The sequence below is a fragment of the Rhamphochromis longiceps genome, linkage group LG8 (assembly GCF_057381845.1).
Source record: "Rhamphochromis longiceps isolate RC_006_pf linkage group LG8, R_longiceps_female_GT1.1, whole genome shotgun sequence".
Classification (NCBI taxonomy): Eukaryota; Metazoa; Chordata; class Actinopteri; order Cichliformes; family Cichlidae; genus Rhamphochromis; species Rhamphochromis longiceps.
This window is the reverse complement of record NC_140564.1, coordinates 7,318,638-7,332,296: the sequence shown is the minus strand read 5'-3', so window position 1 is coordinate 7,332,296 and position 13,659 is coordinate 7,318,638. Positions and strand designations below refer to the sequence as shown.

General features: G+C 42.8%; 1 protein-coding gene across 5 annotated transcripts in view; it reads right to left on the bottom strand.

The window, feature by feature from the left end:
- Nucleotides 1-8,740: 8,740 nt before the first annotated feature.
- The window catches only part of LOC146663025 (transmembrane protein 94-like), a 39,903-nt gene continuing 34,984 nt past the window's right edge, over nucleotides 8,741-13,659 (bottom strand). For 2 of the 5 annotated variants that reach the window (XM_085415607.1, XM_085415608.1), the window contains exons 31-32: nucleotides 11,297-11,467; nucleotides 8,747-10,535 (exon numbers count right to left, since the gene is read on the bottom strand). In XM_085415607.1, coding sequence (XP_085271733.1) covers nucleotides 10,463-10,535; nucleotides 11,297-11,467 — 244 coding nt within the window. In that variant the 3' untranslated portion in view covers nucleotides 8,747-10,462. Of the gene's footprint in view, nucleotides 10,536-11,296; nucleotides 11,468-13,659 lie in introns of all 5 variants that reach the window. The other 3 variants (XM_085415609.1, XM_085415610.1, XM_085415611.1) reach the window with 3 other exon arrangements.

The window sequence follows — 13,659 nt, the reverse complement described above, 5'->3', positions numbered from 1 at the left end:
AATAATTCACTATGAAAAATCTATTAACCACAAACGTGATTATTTAAATGAAACATTTTATTTTAAGCCGTCAACCGGAAGCCCACTTCTCGCTGTGCAAGCTGCGTGCAAGCTCTCTCAGCCCAGTGACTGTGAAGAAGAGGCGTTCCCCTCAGAATCAGACCTCAGCACCACCCGGTGGCAACAGACAGACATCACAGACAACCTGTGTGTCAACTCTTGTGCTGAATACATTCATTTGTTTTAATATTTGAGCAAATTTGTCGCAATTCCAATATTCAAACAAAATTTAAAAAGTACAACTGCTGACCATAATTTGTACTGTCAGTGAAACCAGGTGTTTTACTGAAAAAGGTACAGGCAAAACTTTAGTTTTCTAGAACCTTACCTGAAGGTTACAATTTGGAGAGCGATCTAGGATTATTTCCTGAAGGTAAGTTATGTAGAACCTTAAGAGAACTTGTTTAAACTGTTGATGTTATGGGAGAACCTCAGAGGACCTCCAGGGAATATTGCCTTCTATTAGTGCCTCAGAGAACATATTGCAACCACTACAGCTGTCTGGAAACGTCAGTCATATTTAAGGGCATTGCCTATAGTGATAGCTACAAAAAACAAAAAAAGATGTGATTTTTTTTTTCAGATAAAATGTAAAACTGTACGAACACACAATATCATTCTTCTCTTAGGATGGAAAAGAGAGCTTTAAACAGACTGATGTTTTTCAGGTAAGTAGGCATAATAGAATAGAATAGAATAGAATAGAATAGAATAGAATAGAATACTTTTATTTGTCAATTTCTTCAAATGTACTTGCCATACAAAGGAATTGAAATTACGTTTCACACTGTCCCATGCGTAGACATTGACAACAATAAGGTGCAGATGCACAACAAAAACAGCCCTAACAATAAAGTAATAAATAGTAATATAATAATATAAATAGTGCTAAAAGAAATACTAAAAATATATATATAGCAGCAGGTGTGTGCAATTGCAATGCAAGTCAGGAATGTTTTCAGTTCTTGGTTCAGAGAGTGTTTCCTTGCTGGAGAGTGTGCGTGGGTGAGTGGGGGGGGGGGGGGGGGGGGGGGGGTAGAGTCCAATTCTGTCTTCCTATACTTCTGCCAATCTGGTGATTCTGCTGGCTGGGAGCCGGGAGGGAAAAGAGTTCAGCAGTCTCACAGCCTGGTGGATGAAGCTGTTGGTGAGCCTGGTAGTGCGGGAGCGGAGACTTCTGTATCTCTTTCCAGAGGGCAGGAGGCTGAACAGACAGTGCGCGGGGTGGGTTGCATCGTTGACAATTGTGATGGCTTTGCGGGTGAGGCGAGTGGTGTAAATGTCTTGCAGGGAGGGGAGTGGTACACCAACTATCCTCTCAGCTGTTCTCACAATGCGTTGTAGAGCTTTTCTGTTATAGTCAGTGCAGCTACCGCCCCACACAGTGATGCAGCTGGAGAGGATACTTTCAATAGTTCCTCTGTAGAATGTAGTCAGGATGGGTGGTGGAGCACTTGCCCGCTTGAGTTTGTGCAGGAAGTAGAGGCGCTGTTGTGCTTTCTTGGCCAGTGATGCTGTGTTGGTGGTCCAAGAGAGGTCCTCACTGATGTGCACCCCCAGGAACTTGGTGCTGCTCACCCTCTCCACCGCAGCGCCGTCGATGGTCAATGGGGGGTGACAGGTGTGGCCTCTCTGGAAGTTGACAATAATCTCCTTGGTCTTACTGACATTTAGCAGGAGGTTGTTGTCTCTACACCACGTGGTCAGGAGCTCAACCTCTTTCCTGTAGTGATGTAGTGTTGGTGATGAGCCCCACCAGCGTTGTGTCGTCCGCAAACTTCACAAGGTGGTTGGAGCTGTAGGTTGGTGTGCAGTCATGTGTCAACAGGGTGAAGAGCAGAGGACTGAGCACACAGCCTTGTGGAGCCCCCGTGCTCAGGGTGATGCTGTTTGAGACCTTGTTGCCCACACGCACCGCTTGAGGCCTCTGGCTGAGGAAATCCAGCAGCCAGTTGCAGAGGGAGGTGCTGAGGCCCAGTCTGTCCAGTTTACAGATGAGTTGTTGTGGTATTATGGTGTTGAATGCTGAGCTAAAGTCTATGAACAGCATTCTCACATATGAGTCTTTCTTGTCCAGATGAGTTAGGGCCGGGTGGAGGGCAGAGCAGATTGCATCCTCTGTGGATCGTTTCGCTCTGTATGCAAACTGGTGTGGGTCCAGGGTGGGAGGTAGGGTGGATTTGATGTGTGACATGACTAGTCGTTCAAAGCACTTCATAATAATGGGTGTCAGTGCCACGGGGCGGTAGTCATTGAAACAGGCTGGGGGGGGGGAGAGAGATGATACAGGAATATAAACATCCTTATAAATTGTCAAAGGAGCTTGCAAAGAAAAGCGTCTGGACTTCTTTAAGTTACTTGAAGACGTTTCACCTCTCATCCGAGAAGCTTCTTCAGTTCTAAGGTCAAATGGTGGAGAGTCCCAGATATAAACCTAGTGGGAGTGACCCCCCACAGAGGGACAAAAGGACCCCCTGATGATCCTCTAATCGCCTGAGCCAAGGTGTGTAACTGGGTGTGGGTCCCAATCAGCCAGAGTTTCGGGTGTGTTCATTGTGAAACCTGGCCCCACCTTATCATGCGAATTCCTGAGGTCAGATGGCCCAGGATGTGAGTGGGCGTTAAGGCGTCTGGGAAGGGATCTCAAAACTGGATTATAGATGGCAGAGAGTTGGTGTCGTAAACCCCCGCCTCTGTTCAAAGATGGTCGCTCACAGTGGACATACAGTGGGGCAAAAAAGTATTTAGTCAGCCACCGATTGTGCAAGTTCCCCCACTTAAAATGATGACAGAGGTCAGTAATTTGCACCAGAGGTACACTTCAACTGTGAGAGACAGAATGTGAAAAAAAAGTCCATGAATTCACATGGTAGGATTTGTAAAGAATTCATTCGTAAATTAGGGTGGAAAATAAGTATTTGGTCACCTCAAACAAGGAAAATCTCTGGCTCTCACAGACCTGTAACATCTTCTGTAAGACGCTTTTCTGTCCTCCACTCGTTACCTGTATGAATGGCACCTGTTTGAACTCATCATCTGTATAAAAGACACCTGTCCACAGCCTCAAACAGTCAGACTCCAAACTCCGCCATGGCCAAGACCAAAGAGCTCTCGAAGGACACCAGGAAAAGTATTGTAGACCTGCACCAGACTGGGAAGAGTGAATCTACAATAGGCAAGCAGCTTGGTGTGAAAAAATCAACTGTGGGAGCAATCATCAGAAAATGGGAGACATATAAGACCACTGATAATCTCCCACGATCTGGGGCTCCACGCAAGATCTCATCCCGTGGGGTCAAAATGATCATGAGAACGGTGCGCAAAGATCCCAGAACCACACGGGGGGACCTGGTGAATGACCTGCAGAGAGCTGGGACCAAAGTAACAAAGGTCACCATCAGTAACACACTACAACGGCAGGGAATCAAATCCCGCAGTGCCAGACGTGTTCCGCTGCTGAAGCCAGTGCATGTCCAGGCCCGTCTGAAGTTTGCCAGAGAGCACATGGATGATACAGCAGAGGATTGGGAGAATGTCATGTGGTCAGATGAAACCAAAGTAGAACTTTTTGGTATAAACTCAACTCGTCGTGTTTGGAGGACAAAGAATACTGAGTTGCATCCCAAGAACACCATACCTACTGTGAAGCATGGGGGTGGAAACATCATGCTATGGGGCTGTTTTTCTGCCAAGGGGACAGGACGACTGATCCGTGTTAAGGACAGAATGAATGGGGCCATGTATCGTGAGATTTTGAGCCAAAACCTCCTTCCATCAGTGAGAACTTTGAAGATGAAACGAGGCTGGGTCTTCCAACATGACAAGGATCCAAAACACACCGCCCGGGCAACAAAGGAGTGGCTCCGTAAGAAGCATTTGAAAGTCCTGGAGTGGCCTAGCCAGTCTCCAGACCTCAACCCCATAGAAAATCTGTGGCGGGAGTTGAAAGTCCGTGTTGCTCGGCGACAGCCCCAAAACATCACTGCTCTCGAGAAGATCTGCATGGAGGAATGGGCCAAAATACCAGCTACTGTGTGTGCAAACCTGGTGAAGACCTATAGTAAACGTTTGACCTCTGTTATTGCCAACAAAGGTTATGTTACAAAGTATTGAGTTGTATTTTTGTTATTGACCAAATACTTATTTTCCACCCTGATTTACGAATAAATTCTTTACAAATCCTACCATGTGGATTCATGGATTTTTTTTTTTCACATTCTGTCTCTCACAGTTGAAGTGTACCTCTGGTGCAAATTACTGACCTCTGTCATCATTTTAGGTGGGGGAACTTGCACAATCGGTGGCTGACTAAATACTTTTTTGCCCCACTGTAGATGGCTTCTTTCACTCCTCTTTCAAACCATCTGTCCTCTCTGTCCAAAATGTGAACATTGGCATCCTCAAAGAGTGTCCTTTATCCTTAAGATGCAGATGGACTGCTGAGTCTTGTCCTGTGGAGGTGGCTCTTCTGTGTTGTGCCATGCGCTTGTGAAGTGACTGTTTGGTCTCTCCAATGTAGAGGTCTGAGCATTCCTCGCTGCACTGTACAGCATACACAACATTGTTAAGTTTGTGTTTTGGCGTTTTGTCTTTCGGGTGAACCAGTTTCTGTCTGAGCGTGTTGCTGGGTCTGAAATACACTGGGATGTCATGCTTGGAGAAAACTCTCCTGAGTTTCTCTGATACACCGGCTACATAGGGGATGACAATGTTGTTGCGTCTGTCCTTCTTATCCTCCCTCGCTGGTGTCTGGTCTTCTTTTCTGTGCCTCTTTGCTGACTTTAAGAACGCCCATTTAGGATAGCCGCACGTTTTGAGTGCTTCCTTTACATGTGTGTGTTCCTTCTTTTTTCCTTCAGGCTTAGAGGGAACATGTTCTGCCCGGTGGTGTAGGGTCCTGATTACTCCAAGTTTGTGTTCCAAAGGGTGATGGGAGTCAAAGAGGAGGTACTGGTCCGTGTGTGTGGGCTTCCGGTAAACTTCGATGTTGAGTTTGCCGTTCTCTTCAATGTGCACAGCGCAGTCCAGGAAAGGCAAACAGTTGTCCTTTGTGTCTTCCCTGGTGAACTTGATGTTTTTATCCACAGCGTTAATGTGCGGAGTGAAGGATTCCACTTCTTCTTCTGAAGTCGGTGGAGTTCTTGATGTGGTGTGGGGTGTTCCCCACGAGAGGCGCAAGGATGGTAGCAAGGTGTTTAGCAATGTTGTAAGTGGCTGAGTTTATGCTACTGACTATGGGTCTGAGGGGGGTGGGGGGGTTACTCCCACTAGGTTTATATCTGGGACTCTCCACCATTTGACCTTAGAACTGAAGAAGCTTCTCGGATGAGAGGTCAAATGTCTTCAAGCAACTTAAAGAAGTCCAGACGCTTTTCTTTGCAAGCTCCTTTGACTACGATGACCTGGATGACTGAGAACCTTCACAGACAGATCCTTATAAATTATGTAATGCTGTAGGTGAACTCACTCACCAAAATATATAACACATAAAAAACTATAGCAGTAATATGCAACAAACACATTATGTAGCAGTGTTATTCGTAAAAGAAAAAAAAAAGCACACCACAATGTGTTTCACATAAAAAAATACATTGACACAACTATTTGTTTGACATTTGTTTTCAAGTACATTTTGGTGTTGATACTCACACACTGAGGTTATGAATGTACAACGTTTTGCAGCTCTTGATACTTTTTTCACTGGAACTAGCACAATCCCATTCGGATGAAAAAATATTTCACTAAACACATTATGGATAAATCAAAGCTGTCCACAGTTCCCTTTATTTTTCCTTTTTCCCTAACAGAAACCACCCTTTCTTTCAGGATAAACCTCAGTGATTAACCACATATTTGTTATTTCTCTATACGCAGCAGTTATATTTGTGTTGAAAATACCTCTGCAAATACAGGAAACAAATATTAAACAATTGTTTTAAATGTTTCCACCAGAAACTTAACTAGAGGATGCAACACCGCAGGGACTTAATTTAGTTGTACTTGTTACAACAATAAAGATATTCTGATTCTATTCTCCCCATTCTCTCAACCTCTCAGCTGGTGCTTGGCTGGTTCCTCTTGGTCCACCTTATCCTCACACTGCTGAATTTGTCCTGCCCTATCATCAAATGTGGAAAACAACAGTTGATGATAATCACCTATCACCTTGCAGGAGGGCACTTTTCAGTCTCTCCCAAATCTGGATTCAATCAGTAAATCAACCACGGCAGTTAACAAAAATAACAACAAAATGTATCAAAAGTTTATTAAACATCTGTTAACTTGCCAGATGAAAACACAATTTTGACATGGACATACTTTATAAAATAAGAGAGAGAGGAAATGGGAAAAGAAAATTGCACGTACATACAAAGAATTTTTTTTTTTTTTTTTGGGGGGGGGGGGGGGGGGGGGCACATGTGATATGCATTTAAGCTTTAAAACATTGCAATATCTAAAATGGAAACCAAAGAGCAGTTCATTCTGAAGCCAGATACAAGAACATCTTAGAAGACATAAAGACCTGGATGACCTCTAGTTAGCTGCTTTAAAAAATTCAGATCAAACTGATGTTGTTGTACTCTGCCCTAAAAAGCTTCGAAATATGGTATTTAGACAGATGCTTACTCTGGATGGCATTACCTTGGCCTCCAGTAACAATGAGAAATCTTAGTTTTTTGACCAAGACATGTCCCTCTGTGCATATAATACACAAATATATAGGACTACCTTTTTAAAAATTTGCATTTTCATCTTTAAAATGAGAAATATCCTGTTTCAGAGTGATGCTGGAAAATTTACTTTATGCATTTATTATCTCTAGGCTGGACTACTGTAATTCTTTATTATCAGGATGTCCTAAAAACTCCCTGAAAAACCTTCAGTTAATCCAAAATGCTGAAGCAAGAGTCCTGACAGGGACCAGAAAGAGAGAGCATATTTTGCTCATACTGGCCTCTCTTCATTAGTTCCTTGTTAAATTCAGAATAAAATTTTTAAAATCCTTCTCATCTTCTAATCAGAAGATGGTTCAATCCCTGGCTTCTCCAGTCTCCATGCTAAATAGCCTTGGGCAAGATATTAACCCCAAGAGTATGGATGTGTGTAAATATTTCACTTACAGTGAAAAAGGGCTTGTATGAATTAGTGAATGAGGCATGTTGTATAAAGAGCTTTGATTGCTCAGAGAGTAGAAAAAAAGTGCTATATCAAAACCAGTCAATTTACCATATACCGCTGTATATAATTTAAGTACAGCACCACTTCCTGAGTCATCTGACGGTTTGCCAGAATCGTTTTGAGGCTGACTGAAGGTATTGTTCCATGGTCTCACTGAAATCCTCCCATAACACAGTTTTTGCATCAGCCACTGCTTGAACTGCACTCTGCTTGGTATGCCAGTACCTTTCAGCTGCCTTTGTTATCCTACATGCTAGCCAAGCCTGATAAGACTCCTTCAGTCTGACAGCTCTCTTTAGGTTGGGTGTCCACCACCTGGTTCTGGGATTACCACCACTACAGGCACCAACAACCTTCCAGCTGCAATTCCTTGCAGTAGCTTAGGCAAGGAAGTTGTGGAACATTCTCACTTGGACTCAATGACCCCAGCCTCTTTTAGAATGGAATAAAAGCCAGGGAAGGCTGGAGGGGAGCTGGGATAATTCCTTAATCATGCTCTTCCTACTTCAGTAACAACAGGACCTGGAGGGAAAGGATAGATGAGCAGGAGACCCGATGGCTGTAAAGCTGTCTGGAGCAGAGCACAGGTTTGTTGGTGTAATCATACTGTAAAATAATCAGTTCCCTGCAACACAGACTGTGTACACACAGTGTTATTGCAGTGGAAGGCGGGAAGGTGCAGCCACAGATGGAGAAAATGACAACCATCACAGCCTGCACATGTCCAAGACCAAACAAAAAAACAAAACAAAAAAGAGATGAGGTGGTTTTGGGGCTGACTGGATATTACCACTGGTTCATTCTGAACTTTGTAGAGCTGACCAGCCCCTAACGGACCTCTCTGAAAAGGTGTCCAAGATCTGCTACAGTGGATGGAGGAGTGCCAGGTGGCATTTGTGCAGGTTAAAAAGGCTCTCTGTGGGGAACCTGTGCTGCACACCCCTAACTTTTTCCTGTTAGAACGGGAAAGGTGGTACTGTTGAAAAAGAGTTCTTGGCAATACAGTGGCTTCCTGAAATGCCCATTCACTTTGTTTGGATCACGTCCCACTGGCTCCAGTGTATGAAGGACGCCATTGCCTGGATCACCTGGGATTAGCTCTCCAGCCTTTTAAGTTAAAGGTGGCCCATAAGCCAGGGGCACAGATAATCGTGGCTGCTTTCTCCAGCTTGTGGGAAAATGGGTGGGAGGTAGAACTGGCCAGATGGCTCCGCTTGCCTAAGTCGGGCAGTGGGGTATTTAGAGAGGATGGGTGGGGCAGCAGGTTCAGGGAGCAATGCTAAGGAGGCTGGCTGGTCAGCTGAAACTAATTCCCTAATCATTCTCTCTCTTCATTTAAGTAATGCTGCGATTGAGCAAAAATCCTGTGGGATTTTTCCTGTGGGATAAACAAACTGGTGATAGCTAACCAACCACAAATTGTAGTGGTAGACAAGTAGAGGAAGAAGGCTGTAGTAACATTATGATAAGATTAGGAGGGTGAAGGCAACAGTGATACCTGTGGTAACAGGAGAACAATGGGCAGACGGGAAGATGATCACAGGTTGAAGGATAAATACCGCCCACAGGGTGGTGTGTGTGTGTGTGTGTGTGTGATCTGTGCCCTTCACTGGACAATAGTCTAACTGCATGTCTTCTTTATTCATGTGATTGTCTGCAAGAGAATATAATCCTTACATTTTGCGGTACTCTGACAAAATGGACGAATATGGGAAAAAAATGGATGAAACAATCTGTCAATATTACTTATTACAATGACAAATATTTACAAAATTCCAAAAACCTAGGACACACATGGAATAAAGTGAGGTTTTTAATCACAACTACTGTGACAGCCAATGAATATTGCAAACTTTGCAACCTGCACATGCCATATGTGAATTCAACTTTATTCCCATACATATAAAAAAAAACCCAAAAAAAACCAAAACAATATTATATATACACAATTCCAACTCAAAACAAAGGTTTTGGGGGGATTTTTACATTTTCTGAAAAACAATTTTAATTCTCGATCACTCACAGGGTTAACATGCCCCTGGCAAAATTTATTTTGAGGCTGTTGAGGAACGTGTTCTCAACTAATAGTATTCTGAAGATTTTCAGAGAACTTGACCTGTGACCTTAAGGTTAAGGCCACTGAGATTCAAACTCATTCGATATTTTTAGTAGATACACCCACGTATCAATTAAAAAAATAAAATAAAATCCTGTGTCGCTACATTCTCTAGCTATTACATTCCCAAACTTGGGTGTCCACATTGATCCCCTTGACGACAATACCCCATCAACCTTTTATGTCTCAGGGGTAAAAAAATGACTCATTGTCAGGTTGTATTGCATAATGTCTCTCTTCATGACTCTAGACTTATTCTCTGTTACAAGCTCAACAACCTAAATAGTTCCTGTTCCTGTCAACTAACAAACTACACAGTGCAGTAAATAAACCCAAACACATCAGCAAATATGAGAGAACCTGAGTGGCACTTCATGCTTTAGTTTCCTTTTTAACTCTAAATGGGAAAACCTCCTTTACAAAATAAATTAGCCATTTTTAATAAAAACACATTCAAGTGTGCATCTTACCTCCTCAAATGTTTTCACAAACAACGTTTATTCGACTGTTTGTTTATGTATTCAGTGAAATAGAACTAAGTTCTTCAAAAGTACTCATGCCTATATTTATAATTATTACAAACTTTGGGGCTCCACGGGTACCTTTTTTTTTTTCAGTGTTCCCACTTGACTTGTTAAAAAAAAAAAAAAAAATCATCAAAGCTAGTCAGATGATATGCAACAATTCAACATGTCTCAGTGGATGTCACATTAAGATCCTCTGAAAGTGAAGTAGCATTTAGCGGAACGTTTCTGGAGTGGACCCCATGTAAAACGTTTCTCACATGTAGAACAGATGTGAAGAAGATGAAGCAGGAGCTTCTTCAGAAATTATTCTTCATGTCTTTCAAGAGTTCAGACAACAAACTCTTCTGACATCATTTAAATGTTTGTAATTAAATTGGATTCTTTGGAGTCTTTCTTTTCCCTGCCTTTTTTGTCATGAATCAACTGTTAAAAAACGGTCCCAGAAGCTCGAACAAATGTGTCAAACTGCCCTCATGGTTGTTCGACTTTTGCTTCGCCTGGCCGCAGTGCAGTTAGGCTTAAATTGTCTGCTACAGCATGTGCACCAAGCTGGCTCCTGGTATTGCCCCACCAACCGACTTCAGAACGGAGAGTTCATTCCAAGCTTCGTTTCAAACTGCAACTTCTGTCTCTTCTGGTACCGAACTCGCACCCTTTGAAAGGACACAGAGGACAAACCAGAGCTTATAATCAACAAACGCACAAAAAAAACAATTTAGCAGCAATTCAGTGCTCTGAGGAGTGTAAGAGAAAAACAAAGACTGACCTGAAATCTAAAAAATTAATAATCATCATCATCATCATCATATTATTATTTAATTAATCAATGGCTAATATCATTATTATTATTAATATCATTATTATCATCATCATCATTATTATTATTCCACCACCACATGTTCATGCTACCCTCTTTCTGTTTCTAACATTTGTACAGAACATATTGTCCATCCATCCATTCGCTTCCGCTTCTCCTTTCCAGGGTCGCGGGGGGCGCTGGAGCCTATCCCAGCTGTCATAGGGCGAGAGGCGGGGTACACCCTGGACAGGTCGCCAGTCTGTCGCAAGGCTAACACAGAGACACAGACAACCAGTCGCACTCACATTCACACCTATGGGCAATTTAGATTGATCAATTAACCTATCCCCACTAACTGCATGTCTTTGGACTGTGGGAGGAAGCCGGAGTACCTGGGGAGAACATGCAAACTCCACACAGAAAGACCCCGGCCTGATGGTGGAATTGAACTCAGGACCTTCTTACTGTGCAGCAAAAGTGCTAACCACCGTGGTGCCCGTGCAACGTGAATCAGAATCATATTGCTTCTAATCGTTTTCCAACTATTTTATACTATCCCTTCTCCCCCCCCCCAACACTACTGATGTATTTCTAACAGCTTCTTCTATTTCGTACCGTATCTCATGTAGCTTCACCACTTCATTGACTACAACCACCAGCAGCAGGGAGACAGACACTAGCAGCCAGGCCTCCAGCGGTATGTCAGCCAGTTTAAAGCACAGGACAGTAGTCTTGTCACACCACAACTGGTAATCCACTGTGGCTTGAACAATTTGGCTGACCAGTCTGGTGAAAAGTACAGACAAGAGGATTTCATACATATACATACCCTTTTCCATTAGTACCTACTCGTGTCGGCTTGGTATGGCTTAACAAGGGTTTTTAGGGTTCGCCATGGGACGATAGTAGTGACTGGTAGCAGGTACCTTTTTAGTACCTGCTTGGCCACAGTCTCAAGCGGTCCAACCAGGTACTAAAATGTGACATCAAACCACATGCCACCGATTGGCTAATCGGTGGCGTCACTTGATGATTCACGAGAGCGTCTCCTTATCGAAAATCATAACCGCCATTTTTGAAACACGACAACGAGGTAAATGGGTACACAACAAATAATACTGTGGTCTTCAAGTCTGACAAAACGCCACCGACTGAGGAATGGGAATAGCATCGGTCTGATATCCTCCTCTACTGTCTTGATGCATGCTCAATCATCCTGCTAAGTAAATCCCAAAGAGTTAATTCTGTTCATCTGGACGTTTTTAGTTTTCAAGTGATTTTCTTCAGTCACAGATGACTGCAGGTCTCTGCAACCTTATAAACAGTACCTTTGCACAATGACAAGCCCAATGTGCTGTGAGGTCAGACCACACTGATCAACAACCACAGATCAAAGACCACTGATCAATGCCCATGAGTACTATTCATAGAGTTGGGGAATGGTTGCAATCACAGCATTGTATGATGGTGAAAGATGTCCCCTCCTCGATTCAGAGGAGCTCTTTCCCTTTTCACATAAATGGCCTCCTTGACTCCCCACTCAAACTAGCAAACTAGTGTTTAAACACAACGTCCACAGATGAACACAATCAACTCCTTGGGGCTCTCCTTGTGTTGTGGTGTCATGTGTCGCATGCAAATGATGTAACCGGAGACTCTGCTGTGTTACTATTAAGACTTCACGCACGTTCGTGGTATATTGATTGTAACGAGCCGATCCAAGTAGGTACTAATAAAAAAAATTGCTAACAAAGACTCAAAAACAAAGGCAATCCCAACTGATTTTACTGTAACGTATAAAGTATCATAAGACAAGATCTTATTATGGTCATGACTACATTTTACATTCTGCCAACTCTGAGGTAAACAGCAGAACTACAGTTCTGTGCAGAAGTCTTGAGCCACCCACCTGTTTTATATTTTGTTTCGAAGAATTCAGAATTTGTATTTTTAAATATCTATAGGCAATAGTTTTACAGACATTATTAAGCTCTTTCAAAGTTTTTCTTTGGACATTAGGTGCTTTTTTTCCCAGTTTTCAGTCCAGTCCTTGTACCTAATCATTTTCAGAAGAATGTTTTAACACTGGCCAATGACTCATGCAGGCATAAAAAGGCACCCAACTCAACCAATGAAGGATAATGATAACAATGTTATAAAAACTGACAAAACACAATTTTAGAAATAAGAAGGAAAAATCCAGCGAAGACCTAAAAGTCCTCCTTTGAAATGCATCTGATCTTTCAGTCATTTACTGTTTGACCACGACTCAGTAATGACTTTCATGGAGTGTGGCTATCAAGAAGCCATTCTTAAGAAAGGGAAACAAGAAGAAGAGCTTGAGGTAAGCCAAATTGCACAAGAACGGGACTGAAAATCAGGGGTATCAGGACTTATATACAGCTGGACAGAATTGTTAGCCCGCTATGTAAATATAATTTTTAAGCACACGTTTTAACAGTACTTGGAAAATACTTGAATTTTTTTCCCCCCAGTACCATCACTTTGGTCTTCTGGAGGTAGTTCTTCACCACGAGTTATATATGATTTGGCTCCTTGTCAGGTTGGAAGACAAAGCAACAACCCAGAACCACTTTTACTATGGACTGCATGAGTTTTTCTGTTAAAATCTTCACATTTCCCTCTTTCTTCATGATTTCATCGACCATGATGAGTTTTCCCACTTCCACACTTGCTGCAGCATCCCCATAGTTTGGTGTGAGGACAGTATGCTTTGGGTTGCACACATCTCCCTTCTTTCTACAAACATAACCAATGTCTTTGGCCAAAGAGCTAGAATTTTGTCTCATTTGACCAAAGGACACATTTCCTACCTCTGCCAGTATGATGGCTGCATGCAGCCACACAACTGAAATACTCTGTTACCTGGAGCTGGTTTAAGTGCAGAGGCAACAGAATGGACTTAACCATCTGTTGTGACGATTCAGGGGGGAATGGGGTTTCTTCTTGTATTATGT